This window comes from Meles meles, chromosome 16 (genome assembly GCF_922984935.1).
Source record: "Meles meles chromosome 16, mMelMel3.1 paternal haplotype, whole genome shotgun sequence".
NCBI lineage: Eukaryota > Metazoa > Chordata > Mammalia > Carnivora > Mustelidae > Meles > Meles meles.
The window spans coordinates 54,515,373-54,533,908 of record NC_060081.1 but is presented as its reverse complement, the minus strand read 5'-3'; the positions used below and the strand labels follow the sequence as shown (position 1 = coordinate 54,533,908).

The following is an 18,536-nucleotide window of genomic DNA, read 5'->3' as shown; positions in this document are numbered from 1 at the left end:
GGTTTAGAAACTTTTCCAGGGCTTTAACGGGAGGGGTGGGGGCGAGAGGACCGGATACCTTTGGATTTGAGCTGCGTTCTAGTTCTGCCACCTGCTAGGCATCTTGGGTAAGTCACCTTACCTTCTGCATCTCAATTTACACATGTGTCAAGTGAGGACAGTGGCACTATGCAGATTTGCAGACAGAGGCACCATGTTTACCAGGTGAGGTTAAACTGTGGTATGTACCTGGACATAAGGCAAGGTGTTTTCCCCTAAAAAATTACCCCAGGTTATAAAGTGAGAGTTGCCTTATATTTAAGTTCTGACAAAGGCTTACAGAATGTTACATATTCCCTAGACTCTCAATTACTTGATTTTAAGCAACAAAGTATCCTTTGAGGAAGACCAATTTATAGAAGTCACCAATAGAAGTGATTTAAAAAAGAAAAAAAGAGCGCTCGCTTCGGCAGCACATATACTAAAATTGGAACGATACAGAGAAGATTAGCATGGCCCCTGCACAAGGATGACACGCAAATTCGTGAAGCGTTCCATATTTTAAAATAAATAAATAAATAAAAGAAAAAAGAAAAAAAGAAAGCAAACAGTCTCTGATACAGACATAGTCATTATCCTGGGAGTTGGCCTCATGCCCCGTATAATGAAGCCAGCCTTCTAAAGATGACTTTAAAAGCAATAAATTAAAAGCTAGGATGTTGTGATCGCAAATATAAACCGATAGGACCAATGGAAAAACAATAGTGTCCTAAGATTAAGTGAATCAGGACTTCGAGGTTAAAATCTTTCAGCAAGAGAATCAATACAGGCTCAAAAAGTCTTGCATCACACACAATTTCAATAGGAGTGAAATTTATGTGATCTAGAAAGTGAGTTGGGTGATTCAGAAACCATCCCTGGCAATAATAACAAAGCTAAAATCAAAGACACACAGGAAGAGACGGAATAAAACTGGTTTGTGAAATGTGAGAGCAGATAAAAAACAGCATTTCCCAATTAAGATATTATTTATTAATATGTATTTAAATTTATTTAAGTAATATCTTAATCTTAAAAGTACATGCCTACCTAAAATAATAAATATTCCACACAGACATTTGATTATTTCATCTTCAGCCATAAGAATTGATATATTCGAGTGCCCCCCCCCCCAAATACTCTCCTTTCTGCAATCTTCTTATTGTGAAAAATTAGAGGGTCACTTTATATTTCGGACTTCCAAATACTGAGAGAAGTGTGTGCAGGCACTTAAAACTCAAGATAGTTCAGTGTGATTTGTGACAGGTGCTGTTATGGTTGTTAATACTACTTTTATTATGATTGTTCCACTACAAGCTGGGCTCTTTGGTTGTGCTCCTCAAAGCATTTACCTGGATTAGAGTTCCCTGATCTTCTACTTCCTAGCTGGGTGATCTTGGGCAAATTGCCTAATCTCTCTGGGCCCCAGATATTATTTCTATTATTATTCATTATTATTTTTTTAATTTTTATTTCTTTAAGATAGAAATAATAGTAGTATTTCTCAATAAATTAGTGTATATGTAAGAAGTGTTTGAACCAGTGCCTGGTACCATTATATTGACCATTATATTCATTCATTCATTCACCGTTATATTACCATTATATTCACCAACACAGAACTGTATTTATAAACATGGCAGTTTTCCTCACAGTGTGGTGAGATTTTATCACCAGGGAACTTGTCTTGCTCATCCAGATCCCCAGTTCACACAGAGGGCCGATTCCCAGTAAATGCTGGCTGAACCAAAATGAGTTCTATAGAGAGAGGAAGGCGATGTGCAATGCTGGGGGCCCAGCACAGCACCTGGCTCACAGGTCATTGCAACGGACAACCCTTGGAGTTGGATACCTAGAGTGCAGCCTCATTCCTCACTGGCCAACTAAAACTGAAAATAAAAGTACAGTGCAACACAGCTGGGCAAAACTGTAGACTGGGATTGGTGCCACCACTATGGAAAACGGTAGGAAGGGTCCTCAATAAATTCAATATAGACCTACCATAGGATCTGGCAAGTCCACTTGTGAGTGTTTATCCAAAGAAAACTAAAACACGAACTAAAAAAGATACAAGCACCTCCAAGTTTATGGTAGTGTTATTTATAACAGGCAAGATATAGAAACAACCTAAGTGTCATGTCCATCAATGGATGGACACCACTTATTGTGGTGATCATTTCATTATACATACAAATAACGAATCTTTACATTGTGTACATGAAGCTAATATTGTATGTCAATTAGATCTCAACTAAAAAAATAAGACTATGGGGTGCCTGGGTGGCTCAGTCATTTACTGTCTGCCTTCGGCGCAGGTTTTGATCCCAGGGTCCTGGGATCAAGCCCCGCATGGGACTCCCTGCTCAGCGGGAAGTCTGCTTCTCCCTCTCCCACTCCACGTGCTTGTGTTCCTTCTCTCACTGTCTCTCTCTCTCTCTGTGTCAATTAAATGAACAAATATGTAAATCTTAAACAAAAATAAACATTTTTTTAAAGACTATAGACTGGATCTGTCTCCACACTGAGTTCCTTCCTGACAGGAACTGGCTGTTGTTCATCTCAGTCCCCCTTGCTGGCAAACAGCAGGAGTCCATCAGTACTCACCAAGCAAATGAGCGATGAGGTGCACTCTGCATTACTGCACGGTGCTTTTTAACTGAATTTTATTGTTTTATTCATCTCTATAAAAAAGTGCCTAAAAATTAATAACCAGGGATGCCTGGGTGGCTCAGTTGGGTTAAGCGTCTGCCTTCGGCTCAGGTCGTGATCCCAGGGTCCTGGGATCGAGTCCCACATTGGGCTCCATACTCAACCAAGAGCCTGCTTCTCCCTCTGCTTGCTGCTCCCCCTGCTTGTGTGTTGTCTCTTCTCTCTGACAAAAAAAAAATTAAATAAATAAAAAAAATAACCAAAAGACATACATTGAAAGTTTAAATTATACAAAAATGTTGAAAGTAGAAAAATCACCCGAAAGGAATTCTTCTTGGCATCTCGAGTATTATTTATTTAAACGTTCCTCTATGGATGCATCAAACTAACATGTAAGTACACATGGGCTTATCATGTGATGGTTTCAGACCACAAATCAGATATGCCTTGGTTTAAAATCAAGCTCCACCTTTTTAGTGGTATGGCCTTGAGAAAATCATATAACCTCTCCATGCCTCAGTTTCTTTTTATTTTTATTTATTTATTTATGAGAGTTAGAGCTCTGCAGAGGGAGAGGGAGAAGCTGGCTCCCCGCTGAGCTGGGAGCCCACATGGGGCTTGATCACAGAACTCTGGGATCATGACCCCTGCCAAAAGGAAGGCAGACGCTTAACCCCAAATGAGCCATCCAGGAGCCCCCCGTGCCTCAGTTTCTATGGAAAAATGGAGATGATGAAGCCCTCCCTCTAGGCTTATTGCAATAAGTCTAAACAGAGCACTTAGGCTAGCGACAGAGAGACAACTCCGTGAAGACTAGCAGTTATGAACTTACAAGTATATATGAAGACAAAATATGAAGTCCCATTATAGATCCTAGTTTACATTTCCTTTTTTTTTTTTTTAATGTAACAGCATGTTGTGACTGGTTCCGTGCTAGTACGTACAGAGTTAATTCCTTCTTTTTGATGGCTATGTTATATTCAGATGCATAGGTAACTAATCCCCCTGTCTGCTACCTGAGTATTTCTAACATGTTACTATTACAAATTACCACAATAAAAATCCTCATGGCACACATATTGCTCCACCCTTGGGGAAGTATTTCTCTAGGATAAGTTCTAGAAATGGGACCGCTGGATCCGACTGTATGAATTTTTAACTATATGAATAAATAATGAGTTATCAAACTGCCTTCCTAAAAGGCTGTATCCTTTACACTTTGATCAGCGAGTGTACTTTGTAGCCTTGTGGCTGTATACACTTCAGCCAGATTCCCCAACCGTTTCATTTTGAATGTCCGAGTGGTTAACAGAATCAGGGACTTCGCCCTGCTACTTCTGCATTATATTCCCTTATCTTTCCCCCAAAACATCAACAACTCCTAAGAACCTAGCAACCAATTTTCTGCAGCAAATGTTCAGGTATAGAGCCTGGCGGAGAAGTTTTATACTATTCCCAGACGGGAGAGGAAGCAAGGTTGGAATTCCTGAGCCTTTTCGGAGGACAATAGGAAGAACAAGTGAAATTAGAACAATCCATTAAGTTTGGGAAACCGGGTGCTGGTATCCGCTTCCATCTTTGTTTTCTGTGACTTAGACCCTCATTAAAGAGACAAGAGGCCGCCTTTGCGGAGTCTTGCTGGGGACCGGATGTCTCCAGCGGGCCGAGTCTCCAGGGTGGTGATTTGAGTACTTAACTACTTGAGGCTCCTGCGATGCCTTTAGGTAATAATAGGACAACAGGTGGGCGTCAGAGCCGGAAGCTGAACAGCGCCACCAAGAGGACAGGCTGCCTTAGTGGTAGTTAAATCCCTCGCCCACTTTCATTTTTAATTTTGATTTTAATCCAAGTAATACATATACATAATGGTTAAGAGTTAGTACTACAAACTAGATCCTATGACAAGGCTTATAAGAAGAATGCCACCTGCAAGTCTCATCCATGAAGCAGTAACTCATTTTGTGGTTGTCTCTCCAAACCTGTTTATGGTGCCACTTGCAAGATTTTTTAATTTTAGGCTTTTCTATTAACTTACAGCAATGGAGAATAAGAACTTAGTTTTCCTCTCTCTCTCTCTCCTCTCTTTCTCTACACACACACTCACACACACACTCCCGCGCACACAGACACCCTCTCCAATTTTCCCCAAATAATTACAGCATAATTTTTGGTTAAATCAATGGGCTGTTTTTACATTACAATGACAATGTAATATTATTTCCAGCTAAGTGTTGTAGTTTATGATGATTACAATGTTTTTCTTCTAAATCGTTTTTGTTTCCTTGGCTTTAATAATCACTGTGTGCCTTATTTGCTTAGTTTTCTCCGTAATAGCTCCAATCCATCTCCGAATTCTTTGCCAGAACACCAATCCTTCATAACGGCCTCAGCTTTGTGCTCAGTCTAGGGGCAGGATAGTGTAATGTTGTGGTTCTTAAAGCGTGGTCAGTCCCTGGACCAGCAACAGTACAGCATGGCCTGGGACCTCGCTAAAAGATGCACACCGTGGAGCCCTACCCAAGACTTACCGATTAGCCTCCACTCTGGGCAGGGGTCCAGTCCTCTGGTTTTTTAACCAACCCTCCAGGGGATGCCGGTGTGTACTCGAGCTTGAGAACATCTGTATAAGAGTTAAGAGCTTGGATACCCAAACCCAAGGCTGCAGAGTGCTCGGATCCCAGCTGTTGCACTCCTATGGGATAGAAGAGCTTCCAGGGCCCAATCTCCCCATTCACTAAATGGGGACAAACCATCTCTCGCACACAGTTGTTGGGAGCTCCTTGGCCTTGGGCAGCGACACCAGCTCCAGTTTTCCTTGGGGACACCCCTCCCGGAGCCCAGTGAAACTCGTTCCAGCACGGGAGGGAAGTAAACCTGGCTGCAGAGCCTCCCCTGGCCTTCCTGGGTCCTCTGCTCAGAACCTGCCCTCCATCAAGGCACCCACCTTGAGCCTCTTCTGGCACCCCCACGGTCCCCCAAAGTGAAGTCCCCTCCTCTACCCCCTGTAGGAGCCTCACCTCCCCCTGCCAGAAGCACCATTTCGAAGCATTCTCTGCAGGAGACCCTGCCACCCAGCCCCCCCCACCCTCCTCCTCCCCACTCACTCTGACCTACCCTCTAGAGACATCTCCTGCCCCTCCCAGCTTCCATTCCTTCCACAGTCCTCCACTCGATCCAGAGCTCCCCCTTTTGCTACGGAACCAGCCCCATGGGGCCCCTGGGGCGTTCTCCTCCCTTGAAATACTGGGATGGGCAGGGAGCATCACCATTCTGCCTTCCTCTTCCCGGCAGTTCTCAAGGTGACTACCTCCATAAGCCTCAGATTTCCTGCTCCTTCGCTTTCTGTGGTGCTCGGTCTATCACAAAGTCTTGGGAAATCCCAAGCCCTCATCCTGGCCCACAAGTTCCCACCTCACCACCAGCCCACCATATCTCTGTCTCCCTATCTCCTGCCTCTCTTACCCCATTCCCTGTTTTCCAGCCACACCGACCTCCTTTGCACTGCTCTTCCCTCTGACACAAATGCTCTTCCAGTAGGCATTTGGCTGACTCTTTCACTTCTAGCAGCAAGTAAGGCTACCTCCTTGGAGAGGTTTTCTCAAGCCACCATTCTAAAATGGCACCTGCTCTGTCCCTTGCTATCCCTTTACAAACTGCTTCAGCGTCCTGTGTAAGAGTGTTATTTATGACCACATAATTCCATTACATGTTTAAAAACCTTTTTTTTTTTTTTTAAGATTTTATTTATTTGACAGAAAGAGAGAGTATGCACACAAACAAGGGGAGAAGCACTGAGCAGGTTGCCTGATTCGGAGCTCGATCCCAGGGTCCTGGGATCATGACCCGAGCCCAAGGCAGAGGCTTAACCAACTGAGCCACCCAGGTGCCCTCCATGACATTGTATGTTCTATGTCAGCTCCTCAAAGGCAGGGGCCACTGGAAGGGCCTAGACCTCACAGCTGCCCCTCCCTTTTCCTTCATTTTTCCGGTCACTGAATGCTGGGTTCCAGTCATGTGTCTGGCACCACGTGAGGCTCCGGGGATATGGAGGCAGGCGTGCGTGCTTACAGAGAAAGGTGTGGCAGAAGGCTTGCCGTAATTCTCACAGAAATGCTTACCCTGGGGAGGGCTGCTCAGGAAAGATAGAGTGAAGAATCTGGGGTCTCTGTTCCAATCCTAGCTGGGCAACCTCCTCCCTCCTCAGTCTCTTCATCTATAAAATGGAGCTAATGATAGTAGCCACCTCACGGGATTGGCATGAAAATACTTTGTTAATTCCTGTGGCTGACAGACAACTTCAATAGCTATTGGCAATTGGTTATAAGAAGAGGGTTCCTTCTGTAACTTAAGAAAAGCCAGAATAAAGAAAAAAGAATCAGTCAAGCCATCAACAATGTTTCAAGCAGCCTGGCCCTTCTCACACACACACACAAAGATGTACCTTCCTCGTGGTTCCCCCAGAACTTCTGATCCAATCTCACTTTTAAGACTCAAGTGGGATAGGGCATATGGGTGGCTCAGTTGGTTAAGTGTCTGCCTTTGGCTCAGGTCATGATCCCAGAGTCCTGGGATGGAGCCCTGCAGCGGGCTCCCTGCTTGGCAGGAAGCCTGCTTCTCCCTCTCCCACCCTCCCCCTGCTTGTGTTCCCTCTCTCGCTCTCTCTCTGTCGAATACGTAAAAATCTTAAAAAAAAAAAAAGACTCAGGTGGGATAACTAGCTGGGAGAAAGACTCTGTTGGCCTTGCTCAACCTCTGAGGCCAGTAATGGCAGACACCAGGCCAGTCTTGCCTCAGCACCATGCAGCCTTCCAGAAGCTCTGAGTAAAGATACAGGTGTCCATGGCATGACAGGATTTGGGTTTGTCTTTTCACCTTTTAAATCAACTTTATTGCAGTATAATCTCCATACAATAAAATTCCATCACCCAGAAAATGCTCTCATGGCCCTCGGCAGTCAACTCCCACCCCAAAGATAACCCACCGATGCGTTTTCTGCCGCCACGGATCAATGTTGCTTGACTTTATATTCATGGAGTCACACAGCATGGACTCTTTTTAATCCTTTTTTTTTTTTTTTTTTTTTTTTTACAGCTTTAATGAGGTAAAGCTGGAAAACTGACCTCTGTACACTGCACCTATTTAAAGCCTCTGATTTGAAGCAACTTTCACATATTCCCCACCCCTGGAAACGATCACTAGATAATTTCAAGATAATAAACATATCCATCAGCCCCCAAAAGTTTTCCTCATGTGCCGGCCTCCCCACCCTAACCACTAATCTGCTTTCTGTCACTGTAAATTAGTTTGCATTTTCAAGCACTGTAAAGAGAATCGTGAGGTCTGAACTCTCCTGCGCCTGGTTTCTTTCATTCAGCCTCATTATTTTAATTCAACCACTCCTCCCCGGCAGCATCTCACGGGATAGGAAGACCACAGTTTGGGTATCCATGTACTTCCTGATGAACATTAGAGTGTTTTCCAGTTTGGGACTCTTATGGAAAAAGCCACTACAAGCATTCTTATGAAAGTGTATTTGTGAAGATAAATTTTCATGTATCCTAGGTAAATACCGAGGCATGAGGTGCTGGGCCGTAGGGCAGATGTTTATTTAACTTCATAAGAAACTGCCAAACTTTTTCTTTTTGTTTTTTTTTTTCCCAAAGTGGTTGGATCACTCTACACACTCACCCGCCATCTAAAGTTGAACATCAGGCTTGTTCCTGTCTCAAGGGCTTCTATGCTTCTTCCTGCTTCCTTAATGCCTTACCACTAGTTTTAGCATGGCTGGCTTCAGGTGCCCCCCACCCCCACATTCATATGTTGAATTCATAAACCCTGGTACCTTAGAATATAAGGTATATAAGAAGGTATATAAGGTATATGAAGGTATATAAGGTATATAAGAAGGTATAAGAATATAAGGTATATAAGGTATGAAAGGTATATTTGGAGACAGGTCTTTAAGGGATGAATAAGGGGGGTGTGGGTGGCTCAGGTGGTTAAGTGTCTGCCTTTTGCTGGGGTCATGATCCCAGGGTTCTGGGATGGAGCCCCGCATTGGGCTCCCTGTTCGGCTAAGAGTCTGCTTCTCCCTCTCCCTCTGTGTGCTTGCTCAATCTTTCTCTCTTTCTCTCAAATAAATAAATAAAGCTTAAATTAAAAAATAAAGAGCTGATTAAGTTAACGCAAGCCCATTAAGGTGGGGCCCTAATCCAGTAAGACTTGTGTCCCTACAGTAAGAGGAAAAGATACCCACACAGAGCGAAGACCTTGTGGGACAGTCAGAAGGCAAACACTTTCAGGCCAAGAAGAGAGGTCTCAGGGGAGAAACTAAACCTGCCAACACTTTGATCTTGGACTTTTAGCCTCCAGAACTGTGAGAAAATGAATTTCTGTTAAGCCACCCAGTCTGTAATATTTTGTTATGGTGGCCCTAGCAAACCAACACAGAGGGCTTCCCATCATCATTTTGCAACCATTATAATAATAATTGATCCAGGCAAGAATCCTCAATGAACGCTAAAACCAGCGGGCAGAGAGTGAGATGAAAAACAGGATAGTCTCAAAATATCTTCCCCCAAGATACTTATTTTTTTTCCTAAGATTTTATTTATTTATTTGACAGAGAGAGCGATCACAAGTAGCAAGAAGAGCAGGCAGAGAGAGGGAGGAAGCAGGCTCCCCGCTGAGCAGAGAGCCAGATGCTGGGCGCAATCCCAGGACCCTGAAATCATGACCTGAGCTGAAGGCAGAGGCTTAACCCACTGAGCCACCCAGGTGCCCCTCCCCCGAGATACTTATTAATTACAAAAGGGAAGACAGCAACTTTTCAGCGGAGTATGATGGTGGACATCATCTTAACCAAATGATCAAAGTTAATATCACTAATTTTGGGACAAACCAAGTTTATGTGCCTTCTGATGGGATACACTCGGAACACAGCTTTCTCTCAGTGGCATTCCTACCAAAAATGCATAATCTGAATCCAATCGTGAGAAAATAAAAGATTCAAATTAAGGACATCTACAAAGTAACTCACCAGTACTCTTCAACAATGTCAAGGTCATGAAAGACAAAGGGTGAGGAACTAACTCCTTCTCTAGATTAAAGGAAACTAAGAAGACAGGACAGCTAAATGAAACCTGCGATCCTGAATTGGATCCTGGGGAATGGCTACATTACCGGGACAATTAGCAAAATTTAAATCTTAAAGGTGTATTAAAAGAATCATGTCACCGTTAAAATTCCTGATTTTGATCATTACCCCGAGATTCTGCAAGAGAATGTCCAAATCCTTACGACATACACACAGAAGTATATCAGGTAAAGGGGCATAACGTCTGGAAACCCACTCTAAAATGACTTAGGGAAGAAAAGTATATGTACATATTATATACATAAACACATACACAAAGGAGAATATGATAACACAAACGTAGCAAAATATAACAATTTGTTATTTGGGTTAAAAGTATATCAGAATTCTTGTGTTCACTTTGGCAGCATGTATACTAAAAACTGGAACGATACAGAGATTAGCATGGCCCCTGCGCAAGGGTGACATGAAAATTCATGAAGAGTTCCATAGTAAAAAAGAAATAAGTATATGAGAATTACTACTACTCTTGTAACTTACATGTAAATTTTAAATTTTAACATCTCCCCTCCCCAACTCCCAACCCCGAGGCAAATTACAGCCTTTCAATGGCCACACTATCAGAAGTGGTCTGCTCCCAAACCCAAACCCAAAGTGCTCTTTGATTCTTTTTCTCCATTATACTTATCCATGTCAAAAATTATTGTTGGGCACCTGGGTGGCTCAGTGGGTCAAGCCTCTGCCTTCAACTCAGGTCATGATCTCAGGGTCCTGGGATCAAGTCCCACATCCGGCTCTCTGCTCTCTGCAGGGAGCCTGCTTTCTCCTCTCTCTCTGCCTGCCTCTCTGCCTACTTCTGATCTCTGTCAAATAAATTAAAAATAAAAAAAAATTGTTTAGTTAATAGTACCGGACATTTACTGTGTGCAAGGCCCTGTCCTGTTCCAAGTGTAGAACCACATTGACTCCTCCGACTGCTGTTCTTCCCATCTTGCAGATGGGAACTACAAGAAACGAGAAAGTTAATCAACTTGCACAAGATCACCCTGTAGACCCTCAACTAAGGTAGACATTGTCTTGTTCACTTCCCTTTACCTCACACTTAGAACAGTGCCTAGCACACTACAGGAACTCGATAAACACTCCAGATTCAGTTTAAAAATAACCGGTACCTACTAGGCAGTGGAGTACAAAGCAGCGAATAAAACAGCACTTTCAGCTTTGCATCCAATTAGTCCCTTACATATATTCATGTATACTTAGCCACTCTTAATGTATGTATTTATATATAAATTATATAAATATAAATATATGTATATATATTTTCAATCTGGCGCTATTGACGCTGGAAGGTTAAGGTCAGCCTTGCACCCAATTAGCCACTTGTAAGTGGCTAATATATATATTCATATATATGAATATATATATTAATATATACTTAGCCACTGTTGATATATGTATTTATATTTTTGCATGTATTTATTTTTATATATTTGTATTATGCACTTATATCTTATACATATAGATTTTATTTGGCGCTGTCAACGCTGGGAGGGTAAGGTCCAATCACCCACTCTGCGGAACAGAAAACTGAGGCACCGAACGAACAATGATTTGCCCAGAATCAAGGGGCTATTGGCAGGCAGGGTGTGGATTCCAACGCAGTCCGAAAGGTTCCCAGGCGCAGCCTATGAATCAATCAAACCGCCCAATCCAATCAACCAATCGGTATTTATTAGGCGCCTACTGCACGCAGCCCCTCTTCACGCCGCGGAGGCGGAGGGAGGCGGCTGTGGTGGGCAGGCAGCAGCAGAGACCGGAGAACGCAGCGGATCGCCGGAATTTGGCGCCTATTTTTTGTTGACTGGGTGTTCTTGCCTGTGATTGGGCCGCGGCGCGGCGTGCCCGGTGCGCCGGGCTGCGGCTGCTCTGTCGACCTTGGCAAGACCCGGGCGGCGCGGTGCGCGACCGGCCTCCCGGGGGATGGGCCACCAGGAGCCCCCGCTGGCCCGAGTGCGGGCGGGAGGTGCGGCTTATATAAACAGGTTATGTAAAGGGCTCAGCTGGCGCGAACACGTGGAGAGCCGCGGGAGCCCGGACACCCGGGTCCCCCCCGCGAGCGCCGCCGCCGCCACCCGTGCCGCAGCAGGCTCCAGCACACACCCGGCCGCAGCCGCCGCCTCTCGCGCGGCTCCATACCAGAGGCAGCCCTGGCCCGGAGCGGACCATCCCCAGTCGCGGGCGCCAGGGGGGAAACGGGCCGCCCGGAAGTGGCGGGACGCCAGCCAGGTAAGGATGCAGCCGGCGCAGTCAAAGCAGCCGCCGAGGCTGGAGCCACCTCCGCCCCCTCGGGCGCTTGGGGAGGGCAGTTGGGTCCCCAGTTTGGCGGGCTCGGGGACGCCGTACTTTTAAGCCAACCTCCTCCACCCGCCGCCCTCGGGGACTTGGGTCGGTCCGCGGAGCTCCGCTCAGGCTTAATTCAATGGACTGTTTACACCCGGGAGAACCCAAGGCGGGATGCGGGGAGGGGAATCCCAGAGGGGACCAGGCAGGGGGACAAGATTTCCACAGTTACAGTTGCCCCTTAAGGCAATTTTCTTAAATCGTTTAGACTGCTGGTCCTTGTTTTTCCTACTCTTAGGCAACAGATTAACTGGGAAGGAGGGGGTGTTTTTCCTTTCTTTCCGGTTCCCCCTCTGAGCCACACCCTAATGGTTTCGTCTTTCCCGCTTTCCCCTCCCCTCCCCCGTTCAGTCAGCGGCGGCGGCTTCCGTCTTAAAGGGGCCGCGGCGGCCGGAGGAGGTGGAGGTGGGACGCCCTGCGGCCTGCGCTCTTTTCCTTCCTGCTTCGGCCTACTTGGTTAACCGATTCTTTCGCCCGCAGGTCACAATCCAGGGTCCCGCTCCTCCGCGTCCCGGGGCCGGACGGAGGGATGAGGCAGGGGGGACCCAGGCAGCGCCGTTGCTGCTCCCCCCGCCGCCCGCAGCCATGGAAACGGGGGAGGAGGACGGCGCCCGCAGAGGTACACAAAGCACCGAGCGGAAAAGGCGAAGCCCAGTGCCGCGGGCGCCCAGCGCGAAGCTGAGGCCGGCGGCGGCCCAGGCCATGGATCCGGTGGCGGCCGAGGCCCCGGGCGAGGCCTACCTGGCGCGGCGGCGGCCAGAGGGCGGCGGCGGGTCGGCGCGGCCGCGGTACAGCTTGTTGGCGGAGATCGGGCGCGGCAGCTACGGCGTGGTTTACGAGGCAGTGGCCGGGCGCAGCGGGGCCCGGGTGGCGGTCAAGAAGATCCGCTGCGACGCCCCCGAGAACGTGGAGCTGGCGCTGGCCGAATTCTGGGCCCTGACCAGCCTCAAGCGGCGCCACCAGAACGTCGTGCAGTTTGAGGAGTGCGTCCTGCAGCGTAACGGGCTAGCCCAGCGCATGAGCCACGGCAACAAGAGCTCGCAGCTGTACCTGCGCCTGGTGGAGACCTCGCTCAAAGGTAGGAACGTCGCCGGCTGTCCCACCCACAGGGGACCTGATCCCACAGCTCTGGACGGCTCGGCCCTGGCGGACCCCCAGACCCTTAGGCCCTGGTCCCGGTTCTGTCAGAATGGGCCCAGACACGCCCTCCTAATTGGGGGCCCAGACGTTTAGGCCCTTCTCTCCCGGATCGGTCCCTGGCACAAACGGGAGTTGGTACTTGAGTAAAAAGGGGCTTGTTGAGTGCTCACCGTTATCTTAGTTAAGTGCTCAGTGAAGTTGGACTGTTAGTTTCAAACTTCTAGTACTCTTGAGTTTCCACTGGGAGATGAGGGGGATTGGGCTGAGTTGGTGGAAGAACTTCAGAGCCCCTTCTCTAGGGCCTCCTGTCTTTCCCTCCCCAAACTAAAAGAACCATGCTGGACCCACCCACACCCCCTCTCTGCCTGGTTCCAAATGCCCTGACACCCTTCAGCTCCACCCCCAAACTCTTGCTTCTCAGTCTTCCGTTTTCGTCTGAGACCCCCCCACTCCCCCAGCACATCCCAAGGCAGTCAAGCAAACCGGTGGGTTTCCTGGCTAAGTCCTCTGGGGCCTGCTGGATAATACCCCTGCCCCAGGTGAGCCTAGAGCTGTCACATAACACAAAACATATTTTTTCCTCCTTTCCTCCGTTTTACATACTTTTTGTAAACCCTCTGAGGCTGGCTGGCTTGGGTGTTTATAGGGAAGATGGGCTTCGGGGAAGCAAGGGGGTTGCAGTCGTGGGAGGGCTAATCCTAATTTCTGGGTTTTAGTTGCGGTTAGGGAGTGAGTTCATCTTTGAGTACCCAGTCCTCACATGTCTTGTGCAGACTGAAAAGTAGCCAGGGATCTCTAAAGAGAGGAGAGGGTCAGGGGGCTGGAAAGGTCTTAGGAGACTTTCTTAGGGGAGAGGTTAAGCGTTCCACCTATGTCCTAGATGTCCTATAGAGTAACTTTGGGTAATAACTTTTAAAAGTAAATTCTCTCCTCTTTCTATACATGGAGAAACCAAGGATTAGAGGTAAACAAATACAAGTTGATGAGGTTAATCAGTTTGTAAAGAAGTTGGAATTTCAGAGTTTTCAGAGCATAAATGACGTAAACCCAGATCTGTCTTGATTCAAGGCCTAGATCCTTTCATATGGGTAATGATGTCCTCACTTTCCTGAGAATAAACTGGAACTGACCTTTAAGAATGGGTAGGATTTGGGGTGGGGTTGGACAGGGCATTTTGTTTGGAGTTTTTGCCCAGTTTTAAACTCCTGCAACCCATCCCAGGAGAACTCCATCCCATTTTAAGTCTTTTGTTTGACAGTGGACTGAGGGATTTGATCAATATCACTGGGAGTCCTTTTTCAAAATAGGTTTTCACTTTGTACGCCCAGCCCTGCCTCATCCATCCTGAAAAGCCCACCCTCTCTCCTCAGGGTGAATATATTTGTTTTGAAAAGACTTTCCAGGAGATTCCTTGAAGCTTACCTGTATCGTGCAAGCTATTCACTTCCATTCTCAGACTGTCTTCTCCACTATGATTAACCAGTAGTTTGGACTTCATAATACATGACTACCCTGGGATGTGGGAATTCACTTTGCCAATGATTCCCTTCTACCCTCAATTCTTTAAGGCCAGTCTTGAAACTTCTACCCAGGTGGGGAAGTCTTGGCTTCCCCTCCTCACACATAGATACTGCAGATTATCTCACCTGTAGAATTCGTCAGAACTCCACAGTAAACGGTGGCAGTATAATCTTGTGGTTAATAGCCTGGCCTTTGTGTTTAGGCTCACTTTAAGTCATGGCTTGTCTGCACTGACTGCAGGAGGCATGGGATAAGTTGTTTAAAACCTCTGGGGAGCATTCCTTTATCAGTAAGATAAGGGTGCCTGTGTTCTCCGGAGTTGCTGGGCAGCCTGGGAATGTCCCTAAGTGCTCTGATAAGGAGGAACTCAGCAAGTTGAGTCCAAGTTTGGAGTCCTCTTTCATCATCCCCTTTGAGATTCATTCACTGTGCTCTTGTTCAAGTTTGACCATGGAACACATCCTGTTGTCTGGGTTGTTAGTAACACCAGGTTGAGAGACACACTGGTATTTTCTGCCTCCCTTTGTGAGTTAAAACAGGTCTAGAGAAACAAAATAATTTTGTTTTAGGTCAGACACTTTCAGTTGTTGGGCCTCTTCAAAATATTTGATCCTCTGCTATGGGTCAGGTAATGTTGAGGGCTCAGAGAAGGTGCAATCAAGGAAAGGGTGCACAACTAGCTGTTGAAACTGACATTGAAATTTACATGTCAAATGTTAATTTAGCAAGCAGTAAATAGGCATTGTTTTCTGCTATTAGTATTAAAGTGAAGAACAAAAAGACCCACTCTTCTCTTAAGTAAGTTTTCCTGCCTTTGGCTTCCAGAATTGGGCAGTCTTAATCAGCCCTGGGGCGCTGGATTTACAGCTTGCTGATATCACTGGCGAAAAGTCCCAGGAGCTGGGAGGAATCTCGGAGATAATCTGGTTCAGCCCTGTCGTTAAACAACTCCGGTGCAGTCACCTTTTGCCCAGCCTCCTGCAATTTAGAATAATTTTGAAATAGACCAAAAAAGTGTTAATCTGTCTTAAAGTCTCTTTTGAACTAAATCTACATAGTTTTACAGAGTCCTCAGAGTTGCATTTTGGGTGGTGGGGGCATGGCAGGCTTTGCCCCAAAGGAACTCAATTTGGAAAGCTTGAGCACCTGTAGAAGACTTTAAGTGCTAATCAGTCAGAGGAGGGAAAGGCGAGTCGTCTGGTTAGCGAGGGCTTTCCACAGAGTGTTGTACAGGATTAACAGGAATGATAATCTAGAGTTATCTAGGAGTTGGCAGAGAAGATAGGCTTGAAAGAAGGTGGAGAAGGAGTGGGATTTATTTTACAATGGGCCGAATAGGGAATAGTTGGGATTTTTCCCCTCTTCAGTATCAGCACTCTAGTGAATGCGGGAAGGCATCTTTATAGTCTTAAGAAAGAAATTATTTGACCTGTAAATCCAGTATCAAAAGGGAAAGAGAAACTTCTTAATGCAGTTCTTAGACTTATCCAACTTTGATAGCCTGTAGGTCTCCTGTCCTTCCTTTCTCTCTGAATGTAGACCAAACATAGAGCGTTATGTAGTGAAGAGGAGTTCCAGGGTCAGTGGTGGTCTGGGAACCCTGATCTGGCCTTCTGTTTCACAGGGAGGGAAACAAGCCTAGGAAAGAGACAGGACTTGCCTCACATGAATGAGCGAGTGGTAGCATTCAAACCAGCTCCCGGACTTTCTTAAACCAGATTAACAATCCTGTAAATTACTCTGTTGGTGCATTGATGTCTTTGTTTAGCTTTCAAGTACTTGTCACATGAAACAGGAGTTAAAGCATAAACAGTTTGCTTTACCCCCTTGTTTCCATTGCCAAAGGACCCTGTCCTGAATGTACCTAAAACTGAATTCTAGCTTGCTGCCACTTAGAAGATAGCAGGCAAGCCTTTGTCAGACTAAATTCAAATTCCTGCCTGCTCTCTAACGCACACACTGATCTTTCTGAGAGCGATGAATACGTTAATACGTGTAATATATCATCTTCAGGACAAACCCAAGGCTCATGAGGCCAAATAAGTTTGGAAAAGCTTGGCGGAGGTCTAGCTTATCCCATCCTAGTAGGACACTGGTTCTGCTTTACCAACTATTTCATGTTTACCGTGCTTAAGAGATCTTAGGCGGCTTCGGATGGGTAGGAATCAAGGCCCTTGGGAAGTCAGGTCTGTGCCTTTGTGCCCAGTGGTGACTGTGAGCCAGGCACTGCAGGGAGGCCATGCAAAGTTTCCTCCATGAGGCATGCAGAAGACACAGTCCCAGATGACCTCAGTTCAAGGTCTGAAGTGATGGGTAGCCGCTCAGACCCTAGAAAGTGACTCTGAATTCTTTACTATGGCTTGGAGCTCAGAAAGGCAGAGAGCTGAGCAGTGATGTTTGGCTACTCAAACATAGATCCAAGGTGTCATTCAGGGTCTTAGAAATGAACGGGACACAACAGGGCATGAGCATTGACGGGGAGCCCCAAGGTTTGGTTTCCACTTTCACCCTGTTAGTAAGAGCTACGGCTTACTGATGGCTGTGGGCCGGTGCTGCGCTAGGCTTTATACCCATTAACCGCTTCAACCCTCACAACCCCCTTTTGAAGTCGGTGCTTTAATGACCCCTGTTTTACAGGTGAGGAGACCGAGGTTAGCAAAATTGCCCCATGTAAAGCAGATAACCCAGCTGAGGTCTGAGCACCCGCTTTCAGGCTTGAGTCGGCGCTTTCCAACAGCTATGCTGTACTCTTGGGACAGGTGGCCGAAATTCTGGGTTCTTCTGTTTTTCTTGGTTGTTAAACGGGCATAATCACATTTTACTCAGAAATTAATGGCTGCTGTTTATTTTTTAATTAGGTGCTAATCAGTACTGGGCACTGCTAGTCTCAACAAGGGGTGTCTCCCCTGTGTCTTGGCTTCCAGGGACCCTGTTCCTCCTTTCTGGTCTGTCTGGAGACAACCACGTAGACTTCTCTCTTCCTGCTGCCTGCCTGCCTTCTGAGTGCCCTGGGAATTTTAGATACCAGCCTCAGGAGACAGGAACAGCCCTTGCTTAATTGAGAGTTTTGGCTAATTGGGTTGCACAGAATAGGGTTTTTCTTGTGTAAATTTCCAAGAATTGCTTAGCTTCCTGTAAAATAATGAGTTCACTGTCCTCTCCGATTTGGCCTTTGGTGGGGTCCTTCGTGACTCAAAAATCTTGGATCCTCACCTGGTTGTCTTTAATGTGCACATTCTACATGGCTACTGCTAGAACTTTCCCCGGTTGTTGGCTGTTGTTTTGTTTTAAGCCTCTAGCTCACAGTTCTCTTGCTTCATTTCACCCAATTACTGAGCCTCTAGTATGTGTGAGGCCGACCGTGAGGAGTGCAGAGACCTGGTTTCCCTCTCCCGTGAGCGCGCAGGCATGGAGGAGACTGGATGGAGTCCGACGGACGTTACTTCACTGCAGCCTCAGAGAGAGGCTGTAGGGGAACAATTTTGAGGAATGTGGACTAAATTGAGGGGAGTAAAGAATGAGTTGTAAAAGGGTGGGTAGATGGAAGCAATCCTGGCAAGAGGTGAGGTCTAGGTAAGTAGGAAGGCCCTCGTGTGTGGAGAGAAAAATGGGCCAGGGCCTCCAGAGGTTACTTCCTTCCCACTCTTTGCTTAGGCATTTTACCAAGACTCCTGGAATGTTCCAGGCCTAATAGCTAGGCTTAGTATTC

The 18,536-nt window shown here is 46.4% G+C and overlaps 1 protein-coding gene and 2 non-coding genes across 3 annotated transcripts in view; all 3 read left to right on the top strand.

Moving 5' to 3' along the window:
* The first annotated feature begins 436 nt into the window (after positions 1 to 436).
* On the top strand, positions 437 to 543 carry LOC123927320. Its single transcript, XR_006815406.1, has one exon. It is a non-coding gene; the product is annotated as a U6 spliceosomal RNA (small nuclear RNA).
* A 9,611-nt stretch (positions 544 to 10,154) lies between these two features.
* LOC123927329 lies at positions 10,155 to 10,259 on the top strand. Its single transcript, XR_006815415.1, has one exon. It is a non-coding gene; the product is annotated as a U6 spliceosomal RNA (small nuclear RNA).
* A 1,291-nt stretch (positions 10,260 to 11,550) lies between these two features.
* Positions 11,551 to 18,536, top strand: part of STK35 (serine/threonine kinase 35) — a 42,780-nt gene continuing 35,794 nt past the window's right edge. Inside the window, exons 1-2 of the mRNA XM_045981256.1 lie at positions 11,551 to 12,052; positions 12,647 to 13,244. Coding sequence (XP_045837212.1) covers positions 11,747 to 12,052; positions 12,647 to 13,244 — 904 coding nt within the window. The 5' untranslated portion in view covers positions 11,551 to 11,746. The remainder of the gene's footprint in view (positions 12,053 to 12,646; positions 13,245 to 18,536) is intronic.